The sequence below is a fragment of the Myxocyprinus asiaticus genome, chromosome 15 (genome assembly GCF_019703515.2).
Source record: "Myxocyprinus asiaticus isolate MX2 ecotype Aquarium Trade chromosome 15, UBuf_Myxa_2, whole genome shotgun sequence".
NCBI lineage: Eukaryota > Metazoa > Chordata > Actinopteri > Cypriniformes > Catostomidae > Myxocyprinus > Myxocyprinus asiaticus.
The window spans coordinates 36,646,365-36,663,540 of record NC_059358.1 but is presented as its reverse complement, the minus strand read 5'-3'; the positions used below and the strand labels follow the sequence as shown (position 1 = coordinate 36,663,540).

Below are 17,176 nucleotides of genomic sequence, written 5' to 3'. Positions count from 1 at the left end.
ATTATAAATAATGTCCCTTGTGGTACATTTTCACATTTTCACTGTAATAATTACTAGAAATATTTCCAAACCTCTCTTCTTTTTAACAAATTCATCCAGATCTGACAAGAGCCCTTAAAGGGATAGTTCACCCAAAAATTTAAATTCTCATTATTTACTCACCCTCTTGCCACCCCAGATGTGTATGACTTTCTTTCATCTGCTGAACTCAAATGAAGATTTTTAGAAGAATTTGCCTCTGTAGGTCCATACAATGCAAGTGAATGGGTGGTGACATTTTAAAGCTAAACAAAATCACATAAGTCAGCATGAAAGTAATCCATAAGACTCCAGTGTTTAAATCAGTATCTTCAGAAGCGATGTGAGAGGTGTGGATGAGAAACAGAGAAACAGATCACTTTCACATTCTTCTTCTTGTGTTTTTGGTGATTCATATTCTTCTCTGCATATCGCCCCCTGCTGTCTAGCAAAAAATAACAAATCTTGATCTGTTTCTCACCCACACCTATCATATCACTTCAGAAGATATGGATTTAACTACTGGAGTCTTATGGATTACTTTTATGCTGCCTTTATGTGCTTTTTGGAGCATCACAATTTTGGCCTACAGAGCTAAAATATCCTTTTAAAAATCTGAATTTGTGTTCTGCAGAAGAAAGGAAGTCATACACATCTGGGATGGCATGAGGGTGAGTGAATGATGAGAGAATATTCATTTTTGGGTAAACTATCTCTTTAAAGTGATAGTTCAGCCATAATTGTATATTCTGTCATCATTTCTCTACCCTCATGTTGTTCCAAACTAGTGTGATGCTTTGAATGTTAGAGACTGACAGTCTCAGTCAACGTAAACTTTCAAAATATATGTATATTATATAAAATAAATATATAAAACATTCACTGAAAGTAAATAGTGACTCAGGCAAACATTCTGTCTAATACGTCCTTGTTGTGTTGCATGTAAGAAAGAAAGTCATACGGGTTTGGAACAACATGATGGTGAATGATGACAGAATTTCCATTAATAATAATAATAACTCTGTAGTACATGTTCAATGTGTATTATGTAATGAAATATAGGGGAGTTTATTAACGTCTATTATGTTATTTGTGAAAGTAACGAGTTACTCACTACTTGAGTACTCTTTTAATTGGATACTTTTTTACTCTTACTCAAGTAATTATTTATGTTGTACTTTTACTTCTACTTGAGTAAAAAAAAATTAGAAGTAATTGTACTTTTACTTGAGTACAGTTTTGGCTACTCTACCCACCTCTGCCCCTGGAAGATATTACAATGAAGTTTCCACTGTTATGCAGATGATACCCAACTTTATATTTCTTCAAAACCTGACGAAATTTCACAATTCTCCAAATTAGCAGAGTGTATCAATGAAATAAAAATTTGGATGGCCAGAAATTTCCTTCTACTCAATTCCAACAAAACAGAGGTACTAATTGTTGGACCAAAAACCTCTAAAATATAATTTGACTCTCAATGAATGTACTGTTACATCGTCTTAAACAGCGAAGAATTATTATTGTAATGCATTACTGGGAGGATGTCCAGCAAGTTCAAACTTAAATTGGTTCAAAATGCAGCATCCAGAGTGCTGACCAGAACCAAGAAATATGATCATATTAGATCCATTTTATTGTCGTTACATTGGCTACCTGTTAAATTTCATATTAATTTTAAAATTCTGTTAACTACATACAAAGCTTTGAATGGTCTAGCTCCGCAGTACTTAAGTGACCTTCTTCCACACTATATTCCATCACGTTCATTATGATCGCAAAACTCTGGCCTGTTAATAGTTCCTAGAATATCAAAATCCACAAAAGGAGGTATATCCTTTTCATATTTGGCTCCTAAACTATGGAATAGTCTCCCTAACACTGTTCAAGATGCAGACACACTCACTCAGTTTAAATCTACACTAAAGACTCATCTATTTAGCCAGGCATACACCTAATTTATCCTTCAACTCACAATTAGGCTCCTTTAGTTTGGTCTGCCGGAACCAGAAACAAGAAACATTAATCTGATCTATAACTCTGCAAAAAATTTAATGGCATCTATACTTATATTATTCTATTTGTTTCCATGTCTCAACCTCGGGACTCCTATCCTGAGGTCACCAGAACCGGCTGGATCCAGCTCCATTCCTGCTTCGTGTTGGACTCCACTGCTACATGTCACTGAGTGATGATGACTAAATGCAGCCAGTGCCAGCCAAACATCACTTCAGTCTATTAAGATGGACTTCAGAGGATGAACTGATGCCAGCTCCAACCATAAGACATGAGATACATCATATGCCATTGCCTGAACCACGAAATTACCGGCTGTTTAAACTGCGATGCACCTAACTGATCTCTGCCTGCATCACCTCTGTCTAATGATGGACTACACTCTTGAAATGGAATACATAGACTATCAATTAATTGACAACAAAATCCTTCATCAGCCAACTAACAAAGGACAATTGCATCTATGTGAACTTCTGCAGTTAATCCAGGAAGGACTTCAAAGACATTAGTCGTTTATTTTACAGTTCATACAAAATCTTTGTTTAAACACTGACCCTTAACACTTACTTATTTTAATAATTTTAAACCAAGACTTGCACTATGCATAAGTAATATTGTCATTATATTCATGATGTTAGCCAGAGGGGAACTGGCCTCCACAGTGAGCCTGGTTTCTCCCAAGGTTATTTTTCTCCATTAACCAACATCTTATGGAGTTTTGTGTTCCTTGCCACAGTCACCTTCAGCTTGCTCACTGGGGTTATCAATACAATTATTATTTAATTACTTATTTTTAAACACAATTCACAGTTGTATTTTAGCAAACTACACAATGATGACTCTAAGACTTTATAGATATTACAGTTTCATTTTCTGTTAAAGTATGATTTTCTGTAAAGCTGCTTTGAAACAATGTGTGTTGTATGCTATACAAATAAAAATGACTTGAATTGAAAGTGAAATCATAATGTCCTTCAATAGAAAAAAATGTAAGCTTCACCAGGGTAAACCCTTTGGTATTTTCTCTTAAAAATAACAACTCATTTCTTAATTTCTTAAGGATTAAACACTTGTATCATTTGTCTATATACACTGGCCTTTATATACAGTGAAACAAAATTAGTTCATTCTTCTTGGCAGTCAGGCGAAATTATTCTGCATTTATTCTACAAACCATTTTACCATAAATCCTAAAACATGTAAACACAGCGCAGATTTACTTCCCAAAGTGTTTATTTTAATCACCACTGTTTTAAAATGAAACTCATTGTTGGTTGACATCATTTGCCCTGCAGATTTGTGTGAAATAACAGAACAAAACACTCTTGTGGCACCAGTATTTAGTATGAGCACTGCTGCCATCTATTGGGTATTTCCAATTATTTCTGGATTTTATCAAATCATTAAAGGGATAGTTCACAGAAAAATTAAAATTCTTTCACCATTCGCTCACCCTCATGCCATCCCAGATATGTATGACTTTCTTTCTTCTGCAGAACACAGACAAAGATTTTTAGAAGAATACCTCAAGTGAACTTTTAAGCTCTAAAAAGCACATAAAGGCAGCATAAAAGGAATCCATATGACTCCAGTGTTTAAATCCATATCTTCAAAAGCAATGTGTTAGGTGTGGGTGAGAAACAGATCACTATTTAAGTCCTTTTTTACTATAAGTCTACACTTACATTTTCTTCTTTTGGTTTTGGCAATTTGCATTCTTTGTGCATATCGCCACCTACTGGGCAGAAATGAGAATTTATCGTAAAAAAGTCAAGTAAAGACTTAAATATTGATCTGTTTCTCACCCACACCTAACACATTGCTTTTGAAGATATGGATTTAAACACTGGAGTCATATGGATTACTTTTATGCTCCCTTTATGTGCTTTTTGGAGCTTCAACGTTCACTTGAGATATTCTTCTAAAAATCTTTGTTTGTGTTCTGCAGAAGAAAGAAAGTCATACACATCTGGGATGGCATGAGGGTGAGTAAATGATGAGAGATTAATTTTCATTTATCAGTGAACTATGCCTTTAATATGGGCACGCTGGTTTAGTTAAATGGGACAGTGCTGTATAACAATATTAGAAGTTAAATCTGAAATAATAATTGCAAGTATTAAAAATGTGACTGTGAACAGGGCTCTTGGCCAATTACACTTTAACAACCTACTGTATGCTATTTAACATGTTAATATACTGTAAAGTGCTTCCAAAAAGTATTTGGACACTTTAGATACATTTGACAAATCTCAGCAAATGTTGCTACTAGCCAGACATATATATATATATATATATATATATATATATATATATATATATATATATATATATATATATATATACTGTATACTGTGTATATACGGTATGTATAAGCATGTAATTACATAAATACACTTATAAGTGTCCAAATATGTTTTTTCAAAGGGTGCAATTAAACCTTTTGGTCCTATTCATAACTACACAGTTAAAACTATGACTTGAGGCAACAGCACCATTCCATGCTGCATTTCGTGCATATTTTCACTAAAAACACATATATGTTGACAAGACAAGACACTAACCAGAACTGTTTTGATATTCTTATTACAGTGATTCTAGGTATCAGGGAGACAGAGGACACATTTTACCTGCTGGTGAAGGAGGCGCAAACGTACCATTAGGCACTCCTGAAATGCAAGTTGCGTGGAGGATCACTCACTATGCCCAAAACAGCAGAGACAAACACCTTACTGGCCAACTATATCATTGAAGCTCACCTTACCCATGTGTTCATAGGGCTACAGGTACATGCACATGTACGTTGATGGTAAACCCCTCTTGAACACCACAGTCTGGGGTCTGCAGGGGCCACGCAAAGGTAATGGCGACTGTGTGCAGCTGGGCAGTACAGGGGCTTGGAGTCAGGTGGCGTGTGGAGCCACACAGTACTATATGTGAGTTTTCCAAAAAAAAGAAAGACTCCAGCAGCTGTGATTTGATGGTTTAACACAGAGGGAGTTATTTTCTTCTTTTTAATTATTAATTTTTTAACATGCAAAGCTAATATAATAAGTAAATGTCATATACATGCTGTGTTTTCATACAGTCTTCTGTAATGTTTAAGATTTTTTTGTTATTGAAAATTATCAATCTCTCTTATATATTCTTAATAAAGTTTAAAAGGGGTCTGTGAGTGTCTCATGCTTCAACTAATGAGCAAAATTGTTTTGGTTGGTCCCTTTTTAGTTTCTTTCCATGAAATGCTGTTCTCTGCCATCCAGTTTTCGGATGATTCTCACGAAACTTGTCAGGAAAATGTTCTACTATATAAATATTTATTTATATATATATATATATATATATATATATATATATATATATATATATATATATATATATATATACACACACACACACACACACTGTATATATATATTCTCATTATCATAATGTATCATTTTACTTTTTCTATTCCTATTGTTTTCAGTGATGATTCTCATTATTGTAACATTCATTCTTTTACTGTATTACAGTACAAAAATAGAAAAAAGATGCTGTTGTACATTGATTTTTTTTTTATTAAAATAAGTGAAAATGAAAGGCAGTATGAAGGGAGTTCTACTATGATGTATAAATACTTTACAATGTAAATAATATTTATTTTTATTTTATTTTTCACATTGCGGTAATGAGATTTGGGCAGTAAAGTGTGCGGAACTGTCATGAAAATAATGTCCCAATGTAAAAAAAAAACGTTAAAAAATCTCGTTGTCGTTTAAAGAAATACATTAAAAAAATTTCTTTTGATTTCAGATTAAAATAGGACCAGGACATTTTCTTGACAGGTTTCATAAAAACTACTCCTTTGGAAAAGATTTGTGCATTCTAGATTTGTAAAAATATTAATGACACAATGGATTATTAAAATGTTTTATTATTAGGGCCAAAGCACCGATGGTGCGAGGACCCTATTGTTCTTCTAGGCATTTATTATTTTTTTCCCAAATGAATTGCAGTTTTGAGGGCCTAAACATATTCGAAAACTCATTAAATTTTGCACATGCATTCAGAACTGGCGGAAATTTACATCTGATATGGGTTTCAGAATTAGGTGTGGCAAAATGGCTACCTACAAACTTTCAACGATGTGCGGTTTACACTACGTTTCACCTACACGTAAAATCGGTACACATGTGTAACATGCAAATACCTACAAAAGAAAAGTCTCTTGGACCCATGCCCTAAACTCAAAAGGAAGTCAGCCATTTTGATTTTTATCTTCAATTTTTGCTCAGTTTTTGCCATTTCCAGGCCTCATACTTTTACGAACTCCTCCTAGAGATTTCATCAGATCTACTTCATATTTGGTTATTCTAATCTAAAGGCCTTGGCAATGCTAAATTGCAAAGCTTTTGAGTTTTCTTTGAACGGCACGTCCGTGGCGGCCTGACAAAATTCGATGTTTCGCCATGAAACAGGAAGTTGTTATAACTCAAACATAAAATGTCCAATCTGCTCCAAACTTTACATGTTTTATAAGAGTCCCGGCCTGAACACTTCTATATGCCAATATTCAGTTATAGTCATAGCGCCACCTACTGGCAACAGGAAATGACATGAAATGACATGAAACAACATTTAAGTGCTAAAAAATGCTAAAAAAAAATTGGAGTGACATTCCCCTGGCACAGCAGCCCCAACGTGCACCAGGGTGCGAGGGCCCATTCATTGCTGCTTGCAGCTTTAATTATTATTATTATTTTAATTCTCTCATCATTTACTCACCCTTATGTCATCTCAAATTCATATGACTTTCTTCTGTGGAACACACAAAAAAAAAATATTTTCATATGTATGATGTGTGATTCATACAATTCAAATAAAAAGTCAACGGGGTCTTAAACTTTTATGCTCCAAAAAAAGACTTCAAACTTCAGTGATTTAATCCATGTCTTCTGAAGTGGTTGCTTTGGGTGAGAAACAGACCAAAATTAAACTCCTTTTTTAGATTTAGATTCTAGATTTTTTATGAAGAATGTTTAAAGTGGGATCACATTGACTGATCAAATCACAATGGAGATTCAAATGTTTATAGAATACATGAAATGATTATTTGGAAAAACCATTGTTATTTTACTCAAAAAAAGCATTCTGCTGTCTCACAAGTATTTGCATAAGTTGACATATTTTGTTCTTTAACTATTGCCAAACTATTGCCCCATTTTTTTTTATTAATTCTAATCAAAGCAACATTCGGTTATAATTTTTTTTCACACCAATTATTTTGCTCCTTCAATATAAAAAAATAAAATAAAATAAAAAATATTACTTTTGAGACACTGGCTGACACTTAACCCGTGTCTTCTGAACCAGTCTAATCGATTCTGGGTGAGAACAGACCAAAATGTAACTCCTTTTTCACTATAAATCTTGACATCAAGCAGTCTCCTTGGCGATCATAATTCCAATCTCGATTACACTTCCTATAGCGCCATCTAGCGCTCTGTGCATGTCAAGCACTAGGAAGTGTAATCGAGATTGAAATTATGATCACCAAGGAGACTGCTGTCAAGATGTACAGTGAAAAAGGAATTGCATTTGGGTCTGTTCTCGCCAAAAAAACAACTGGATCGCTTCAGAAGACATTGATTAAAACATGGATTACTTTTATGATGTCTTTAAATGCTTTTTGGAGCTTCAAAGTTCTGGTCATTATTCACTTGCATTGTATGGACCTACAGAGCTGAAATATTCTTCTGAAAATCTTCATTTGGGTTCTGCTCAAAAAGAAAATCATTCACATATGGGATGGCATGAGGATGAGTAAATGATGAAAGAATTGTCATTTTTGGGTGAACCACAGTATTCCTTTAAGGGGTGCCTTTAGCCCCATTGTACCATAAACAAAAATATAAAAGCCTGATTTGTGTGCATATTTTGAATGGCAGTGTTCAGCATTGCACAAAGGGTCACTAAAATCCACAAAACTAGGATATCATTAATGACAAGGCCTGTGCACTTCACTATGGCAAAATCACTTTTTAAGTCTCTCACCATATTCATCTCACATTCCAAATGTTGCCTTATTGATTTCATTCAGCAACTGGAATCAAACAAAATAAAGAGTTAATTTACAACTGCACAAAGTGTTGGACAGCTCACTAAATTGGCCAATTTCTTACTTTAATTACCATTAATGTTTAACAAAAACAACATGGTGTAAAATCACAGCCTCTATTTCACTGTTACCCAACCTAGTTCTTTATCTCCATGGAATTTAATTCCTTAACATAATATTTACTCGAGTATGTTGAACCCAAGCCTGCCCACTAATAATTAACCAAAGTGTTGAAACTGTTCAGATATTTTGTGACCAGCCAAATAGAACACAAGAAAATAAACGGCAGGCTGGTGTACAAACACCAGTGAGAGGCACGTTTTAAATATTATCCCACAAAGTCGATCACATTCACGCTATATTAAACTGGCTGCCCTCATATGGGCTTCGGCTCCTGCGTTGTGGGACAGGGAACGGGCCAGAGAGGATGGGAGTGGCCACGCACCTGTCAGACCTGTTCCCGATACATGACTCCAGCTGGATTGTCCTGTGTGTTTGTCCTTTGTTCAACCTGTGCTTGTCACACTGACAGAGGATGGCGGAAACACCGAACCCGGCCGCTACCTCGTTTCCAGCGCCGACTATTTCTCTACCGAGCGGCGTTGCAATATTGCGGACGTACTCGGGGGCTCTGATTTGTTTGGAAATTGTAAGTGTTTGTTTATTGTTGTTTAGTAGCTAGTGCGTGGGAACTCATTGGGACCTTTTTAATTCACCATGGTTTATGCTTAACTTGTAATTCTTTGTTTTCGGAGAGCAATTATAGGGATTTTGCCACTATACACCTTAATAACTCATAATAACATCGTAATAAAGCAACATAATATGCATTTAATATGTGCGAGGTCATAATAATAAAGCTATAATGATGATTCATACTTGATACTCGGAGATGAGACAGTAACACTACACGATATGCCTGTGCACACCGATAATAACAATACACACACCTACTTGTGAGTTTCAGAGAGCCTGTCTTACCTGTTGACACACACCTGTGGTGATTAGTAGGTCGCGGGTTGCATTAGGCAAAATAGCCAAACCATGATTTTCCCCGCTGATCTTGAACAAGTTCTTGTTCTCATTTTCTAATGTTCAAAATAAAATACAGAGGCTTGTTTTGTTTCTCTAGGTGTTTGGAGGGTTGGTATGGATCCTGATAGCGTCGACGAACGTGTCCGTGCCGCTGTTGCAGGGATGGGTGATGTTTGTGTCGGTTACCATGTTCATTTGTTCGTCCGTATACCTCGCCCTCTTTCTGCTGCGCCTGGCTGACAAAATTAACACTGATTGGAATTTCATGGTGAGTGTGGATTATTTTACAGAGGCACAGTGATCAGACTGGCCCTGAATGTACACATTTGGCATTAAGTTAGTTATACAGGCCTTTGAGTGGAAACTTTAGTGTAGATTGTTAGACACTTTTGTGGCGATTGTTCTTCAGCTTCAGGGCTTAAGCACTAGGATAAAAGTCACAATTGTGGTAGAACAGGAGTCTGTTTCAGTGACAATCCCTCAGCATGTTAGAGTAAACTAGATTCCCATTTCCTGAAGGAAATAACAGTCCTTACAACACCAAAAACCCTCAAAAGTTGACTCTATTCAATTGATTGAGTTAACTCATTCCCTCAATTGAACTGAGTAATGGAGTCTCCAAAACTTGTGTAATTAAGTACACTGAACTTGCTGTTCATTTAGAATTTAAGTTAAGGTAGCCAGATGCAAGTAGACTTGAAGGGATAGTTCACCCAAAAATTAAAAGTCTCTTTTCATTTACTCGCCCTCATGCCATTCCAGATTTGTATGACTTTCTTTCTTCTGCAGAACACAAATGAAGATCTTTAGAAAAATATCTCAGCTCTGTAGGTCCATACAATGCAAGTGAATGATGATCAAAAAATCACATAATGCAAATATAAAAGTAATCCATATGACTCCAGTGTTTAAATCCATTTCTTCAGAAGCGATATGATAGGTCTGGGTGAGAAACAGGTCAAAATTTAAGTCTTTTTTTACTCTAAATCTCCACTTTAACTTTCAGATGTGAAAGTGAAACTAAACAGGCACCACGTGACTTTTAGAAGTGAAAGTGAAAGTGGAGATTTAGAGTAAAAAAGGACTTAAATTTGTATCTGTTTCTCACCCACAACTATCATATCGCTTCTGAAGATATGAATTTAACAACTAAAGTCAAATGGATTTCTTCTATGTTTCTTTTATGTGATTTTTGGAGCTAGAAATGTCTGATCCCCACACTTTTTAAATGTTGTTTCAACGTTATAATTTTAATTGACTGGACTCCAATTTAAATAACACGTAAGTAATGAAGATTATAATTGATTCTAGGTCAATCATTAAATAAACTTATTTCTCCACAGAAATGCATATATGCCTGAACTTCAGTGGCACATGCACAATAAAACTGAGATGATGTTACAGGTTCCAACTTGACCAAAGGGGACACAGATCACCCTAATGGTGACATCACATTAAACAACTATTTGCAACGAAACAACATAAATTAAACTCCAAAAGGGCTAAAACCTCAATTAATTCTTAATAACAACTATTCAAATGCCCCCATAAGTTCCCTTTGACCAAGGAAACAAGATTAAATAATTCAATCACAAGGCATTGTGGGTATTTCCCATAGCCTCAATTTTGTACTCAATAGTTTGAGTTATTTACACTTAAAATCTTCTATGTCTGTGGATTTTTAAGAAAGAAAGAAAAAAAATAGTTAAATTAACTAATGTACAATGAACTTTTGCAGAAAATCTGGCGAAATGGTGCCAAGCGTCTGCATGTATGGATTACGTGACGTGGCTCCCTATGGGCGTCACTTAAGTGCCATCAGCCAATAAATTGCTTTGATTGTATACAGGCTTCAGACCATGTGACTCACTGACATATTCCGAATTGCATCATTACACAGCGTCTCATTCCCTCTCAGGGAACAAAGGCTACGTTCTTAACCGAGACGTTTTGTGCTACCTTTGATGTAATAAAAATGCATAGAAGGAAGAAAAGACCAATCACAATTCAGTATTCAAATATTTACAATAAAAATAGATACATTTTAATTCAGTTAACAAATTTTTCAATTACATCATTGTTTTTGGGTAAATGTTGCATGGTGAACATTCTAACAATATGTCAATATGAGATTTTAAAACTTAAAGGAATTGTTTGTGCGATAATGAAAGAAGAATCTTTTATGCATCTTTTTCCCCCATACAATGACAGTTCATATAGAGGCTACAGCTTTCAAGCTCCAAAAAGAACATAATAAACACAATACAAGCATCATAAAAGTAGTCCAAACAAAATATGTGCTATATATCAGTTCTTCTGAAGTCATGCTTTGGTCACGTTAAGATTAAAAAATAGTGCCTCAACACATCACATCATTGATGTCAAAATGCCATTGTTTCTCATGGGTGGTGAAAGCATATGCAATCAATGCATCAATTCAAATACAAGGGATGGTAAATGAGATGTGCCTACTATGTAGCAAGGAAAGATTTTCAAAATGTTGTCTTCAAGCAAAGTTATCATATGGCTTTAAAAGACTCTAAATATAGCACATACATCACATTGACTACTCCAATGCATGGACAGGTTTAAGGGTGGTGGTGGGGGGTTGGGGGGGGGATTCTATGCTCATGTGCTCCACCCTGCAGTCGGATGGCTAAACGACCAAGAGGGAACCCCCCGGGGCTGAAATTGTCTACAAAAAAGTTTGAATGGAGTCTGTATGTTAAGCAGTTCAAGCTGAAGGAAAAGAAAAATAATAAAAAGAAGAATTTTAATATAGTTATGCCCTGCAAGAACTGTTAAAAGTAAGGCCCTTGGCCCAAGTGTTACATGGCACTGACTGTAACAGCAAGACTAAGTGTCATAGAATTAGCACTGTGCCAGTTCTCGGTACTGGCTTTAGTCTTAGCTCTAGTGCTGAGTAATGTCTACACTATAACCATGATTAATGGTCATGGTCTACCACACTTATATATACACAAACAATCTGTCATCCTCATTTAATAACTGTGGTTAATTCTTAGAACAGTCATGTCAGAATAAGTTTGTTACATAATTGTATTTTTCTGCCATTAAATTAAAAAACTTAAATATAATTAAAAATATATTGGAAAAATCTTGTTTAATAACTTTCTGTTTGAGTATTAAGTCATGAAACAATGTCAGCTGGGATTGTTTACATAATGTTCATTTCTAAGAAAAAGAGTTTGGGACTGAAATTTCTCAAAATTAAAGACAATTCTGGTTTTCCCCTTTCTATAAATAAATGCATAAATATTTTGGATATGTAATCTGATAGGATTTACACTTTGACTACTTTGACCCATCATATACTATATAGGCCTAACTATTAAACATTCTGTTCTATTGCTTTCAGGATATGTTCTACCATTTCATCGCTTTGCTGTTTTATTTTGGTGCCTTTTTGCTGGAGGCAACAGTTTCATCGGCGGGTACATATGTAAACAACACTGCCTGTATACGCAGACCCCGTGGCAATATAATGACGTTTCTGGACTATCGAGAATACAATATTAATGTCGCTGCTGCGGTGAGTTACTAATGCTGCCTTTCACTTATCTGACTCATTAACTGTCATTTTCAGACCAAAGATAATGCATATTGGATCGTTCTTGCACTTTAAAGCTAAAGTGTGTAATTTTTGTCAGTGTTAAAATACTTGTTCCTATGCCAGCTTAATATGCAAAGACAGCTAGAAGTAAGACATCTGTAGGTTGATTTCCCCAAAAAGTGTGTCTTTTCTTGAGTAAATACTTACCATGCTTTTTTTTGTGTTTGATTTTGTTTTTTGGCTATCCAGACTATATAGGATTACACAGTTATTTTAATTATTATTAATATTTACATTAAGCATTATTTTGTTTTTTGTTTTTTCACTGCTGTTCGCAACCCCATCAGAACAGACATGTTACCCATTTTTGGAATGCCCACCGGTTCAGAACCATTGCTTTAGTTTGTGTCTTAAACATAGCAGGCTATAGAATTCAAAAGAGCCTTAGTAGTATTTAGTTTTAGGCACAGAATTCAAGTTGGGTTGAGTTGGCAGGTGGTCAGTGATATTATTTCTTGCAACAGCGTCTTGTGCTATTGAATGAATAACTAAAGGCATTGGTCTATTGCTACTTTGTATATGGGGAAAACTCACACACCCTACACTCTCCCAGCTGTCTTATATACTGTAAGGACATGATCCTGGCACTTAAAATAACCAGGCTGATTCTGTTGAGGACGACTTGCTGTGACTGTTTGCTCTGTCTTAAGCTTTGAAGTGTTGCAGTAACCCCTCTTTTGTCTAACAAGGCCATTAGGTTATGCATTAATCACTGGACTGGCAGGTGACAGACTGGTTTCTGTTTCATAGGTGTAGGTTAATGTTTTGTCCTTGAGAGAAGCACTCCTATAATTCACTTACTCTTTTTCAGTTTAATGTGGTTGTTTATTTATGCTAATTCTATGCAGCCACTCAGCATCAAAAGTTAAGCCTGAGTGAAGCTGAGAATGAATAGTTATAACATTTTAAGCAAATACCAGTAATCCGATTATTGTAAAAAAATAATTCGTAATGATAACAATCAGTACTCTACCTGTTTGTCTCTGAAAACCTGTGTTAAAGGTCCATAATACCATGATGCATTAGCATTCCTCTTAAAGGAATGGCTCACCTAACAATGCCTTTTATCTTTCATCATTTACTCACCCTCCATGGCGGATCATAGTATAGGTGAAATTATTAACAAATTAAATAAAACGGATGTGAATAATGCTGCTGTTTCTTTTTCCACAGATTTTTGCATTTATAGTGACAGTGTGTTATGGCTGTAGCATGTTCATGGGCTTCAGGAGGTGGAGGAAATGAAACACAGGAACTGGCGCACAAGTAACCCATCCATAACTTGGATGTTTTTTAACATCAGCTGTACTGTTATGGAGCATTCCAAACAAAAATCTTTCTTTTCTTTTTTTTTTCAGTTGAATATAAAAAAATGTTCTTCTGGATAATACTCTCTTCTATCAACACCCACCAGGCAAAAACTATTTGTCTTTATGACAAATTAGCTTTAATCTTTGACTGTGTGTGTAATCTGCATGATGTTTTTTTTATTTTATTTGTTGTGTCATGTTTATACAGATTTTGTCATCATATAGCTCATAATGTATAGATTTAATAAACCATAACAATTTTTTTATAATAGCCTGTGTGATGGAATTTCCATTTCCATTTCTGGCCCTGTTTACATATGGTAACATCCACCTTGAAACTAGAGGAAATATTGTGTATTAACCACTTAGAGGGTCTACTTTGCATGGATTACAAAATTATAGTGCAACTATCAGATTCATTTGCTACAGTACATTGACATCTGCAGTTGTCCATTAGGCAAGCAACAGCAGTGAAGCTGTTGTCAGCGCCCTGAATATGCTGTGTAGGTCATTGCAAAATGCTAAATTACAGTGCTGCCATTATTAAATATTTTAGAATGACGATGAGCCATCAAGTGTGTTGATTAAACTTTATTTGCATTAATGTTTTCATGTTTTCATTATTTAAGTATTTAAATCACCTGTAACAATTTGTGCTATTAAGTCTAATTGTTTAAATTGGATTGTTAATTGCAGATTGGTAAAACTCTTGATTTTTTAAACAAACCTGTAATCTCCCACATCAGTAAAACCTTTGACCCTGACAGTTTGCTCTCACTTTTGACACACTGACTACCACAAACTCGTTGGCTTCCTTGACGCAGGTTGCATTTACCAGAATCATGACAGCTCTGATAGACATAGTGCCATTTTAGACAGCAAAGAGTCATTTAACATGCCAGTCTTAATTGTGAGATGCCAACTGGCCTTACTTTGTCTGTTCTTAAAAGAAGTTAAATGGTTCAATATGAAGAAATTTCCATAAAATGGTTACCTGCAGCTGGGTCTGTTCTAATTAAAGTAGGCTATTATATGTATTATATTATATATATGGTTTGTTTGTTTTTTACGCATTACACCTTTAAGTTTTGGTGGGGGTGGGGGTGTGTTCAGTTATGATGAACACAAGACTGTGCCTCATCTTCTCACACATCCTTTCAATTTAAAAAGACATTCTTTCTTAAACATCTATATGTAAGATGCCTTAATGTTCATAGAAAACTTAAGAGCTTGTGGAATATATTAAATTCTTCTTTTAAGAGATCAATAGTTGTTTTGTTAACACTGATGGTCATTCCTCAAGAAGCAGGCATGATCTATAACACAATGTTTTTTGGCAGTGCATACAGATGTTTATGAGCATCCATCCAGGCCTGAACAGCATGAAGGAACATACAGAGTTCAGTTTGACCTGTCATCTGGCAGATCTTCAAGCCCTGGCATCGCTAACACTAAAATCAAAAAGCAAAACTGTCCATCAAAGGGAAAATTCACTCACAAATGAAATTTTTTAAGATTTAACTCATATGCTGTAATTTTTGAAGAATCTCCATGCAGGTGTTTTCAGTACAGCAACAGTTCATAGTGACGATATCTTCCAGCTCCAAAAGGGACACACAAAAAAAATTTAAATTAAAAAATAAATAAAAATGATAAAATAACCAGAAAAGTAGTCCACATTAATCGTGCACTACTGTATAGTACAGTCTAAATTTAGGTCAAAGACATATGAACTTTGCCTTTATAGTGCCTTTTTTTAGCTTAACAGTCCATGGTCGCTATGAACAGTCATTGTATGGAAAACAGCTGCTTAAAGATTCTTTAAAATTCTCCTTTTGTTATCCATGGAAACAATAATAGCATGCAGGTTTGAAACCATATGGGGATTATAAAAAAAAAGAAAAAGAATTTTCATTTTTGGGTCAACTATTCCTTTAACTCTTAGCCACCAATAATATGAATATTTAAACATCATTATGTGCAGGTATTGACATGAGCAGAAAGGCAACCTAATGATTATTTCATGTTGTTGTATCAGATTTCCTTTCTTTGTAAAGTCATTGGTTTTGACTTTAAGCATTCCATTCCCACAGGGAGTTCCCTCCAAAACAAAGACTAGATCAGAGTGTTGTTTGCGTTTTAAAATTGTGCAAAATTGCCATGAACATCTGGCCAGAGTTGACTTGTGTGGACAATGGCACCAAATTCTTTCTCCAGCAGGCACAATAAATCTGAAACCTAACAGGTTTTTGTTTCTTCCCAAAAAAGAAAGTGAGTAAACAGTAAATATGGAAGTGCTATAAAAAGTGATCTTCAAAACACTTTCACAGTGATGTGAATATTTCTAAACTTTTCCATAGAGAGGTCAATGTTCGGCTTTGTTTCCACAGACGAAAGTGCATTTAAACATCTGTGGCTATCGGCATAGTTTGGGTGTGACATTCTATGGACAATTGAGTTTGATCTTCAGTCCTGCTACATGAAACAACTCCTGACCTTTTAGCTTCAAGTCCAACATACAAATAGGGTGCGTCCCAGTACATATTTGGCCTCGTCAAACACAAAGAGATGTCTTTCAAAGGTCAAGAAGCTACCTCTACAAAAGGGCAAAAAAAAAAAAAAAAAAAAAATTATAATTGATCCATCACACAGTGGAACTTCAGAAATACCGGAGAACCCTGGTGACATCCTAAGGAACTTTTGGGACAACTTCTTACAAATTCAAATTCATCATTCAAAAATGTAAGAATTTCTTTTAACAAAATTACAGAGGGCAATTCCAAATCTATCTGACCAGCACACTTAAGTTTTTTTTTTTAGTCAATTCACAGTCAAACATTTGGACACACTTGACTGAATTTATGTTTCTCATTATCTTAAAGCTTTTCAATCTAAATGCATATTCTTAAATGCTTGATATTAGTGTTGTAGACAAATATAAATTGTACCAACATATACATTTCTTCACAAAACCAACATGTTCACAGGAAGTCACCGTGTTGTTACCGAATGTTCCAGTAACCTGACATAAGCCCCATTTTTCCAGTGTACTCACCAGTGGCA

At 35.1% G+C, this 17,176-nt stretch overlaps 1 protein-coding gene across 2 annotated transcripts; it reads left to right on the top strand.

Moving 5' to 3' along the window:
* Window positions 1–8,484: 8,484 nt before the first annotated feature.
* Window positions 8,485–14,717, top strand: LOC127452585 (protein MAL2-like). Of its 2 annotated transcripts, XM_051718161.1 has the most exons (5): window positions 8,485–8,783; window positions 9,267–9,437; window positions 12,549–12,722; window positions 13,977–14,069; window positions 14,162–14,717. In XM_051718161.1, the coding sequence occupies exons 1-4, from the start codon at window positions 8,670–8,672 to the stop codon at window positions 14,046–14,048; spliced, it is 531 nt and encodes a 176-aa protein (XP_051574121.1). In that variant the 5' UTR covers window positions 8,485–8,669; the 3' UTR covers window positions 14,049–14,069; window positions 14,162–14,717. The 2 variants fall into 2 exon arrangements, with proteins under 2 accessions (XP_051574121.1, XP_051574120.1); XM_051718160.1 differs by having other exon boundaries at window positions 8,487–8,783; window positions 13,977–14,717.
* The last annotated feature ends 2,459 nt before the right edge of the window (window positions 14,718–17,176 follow it).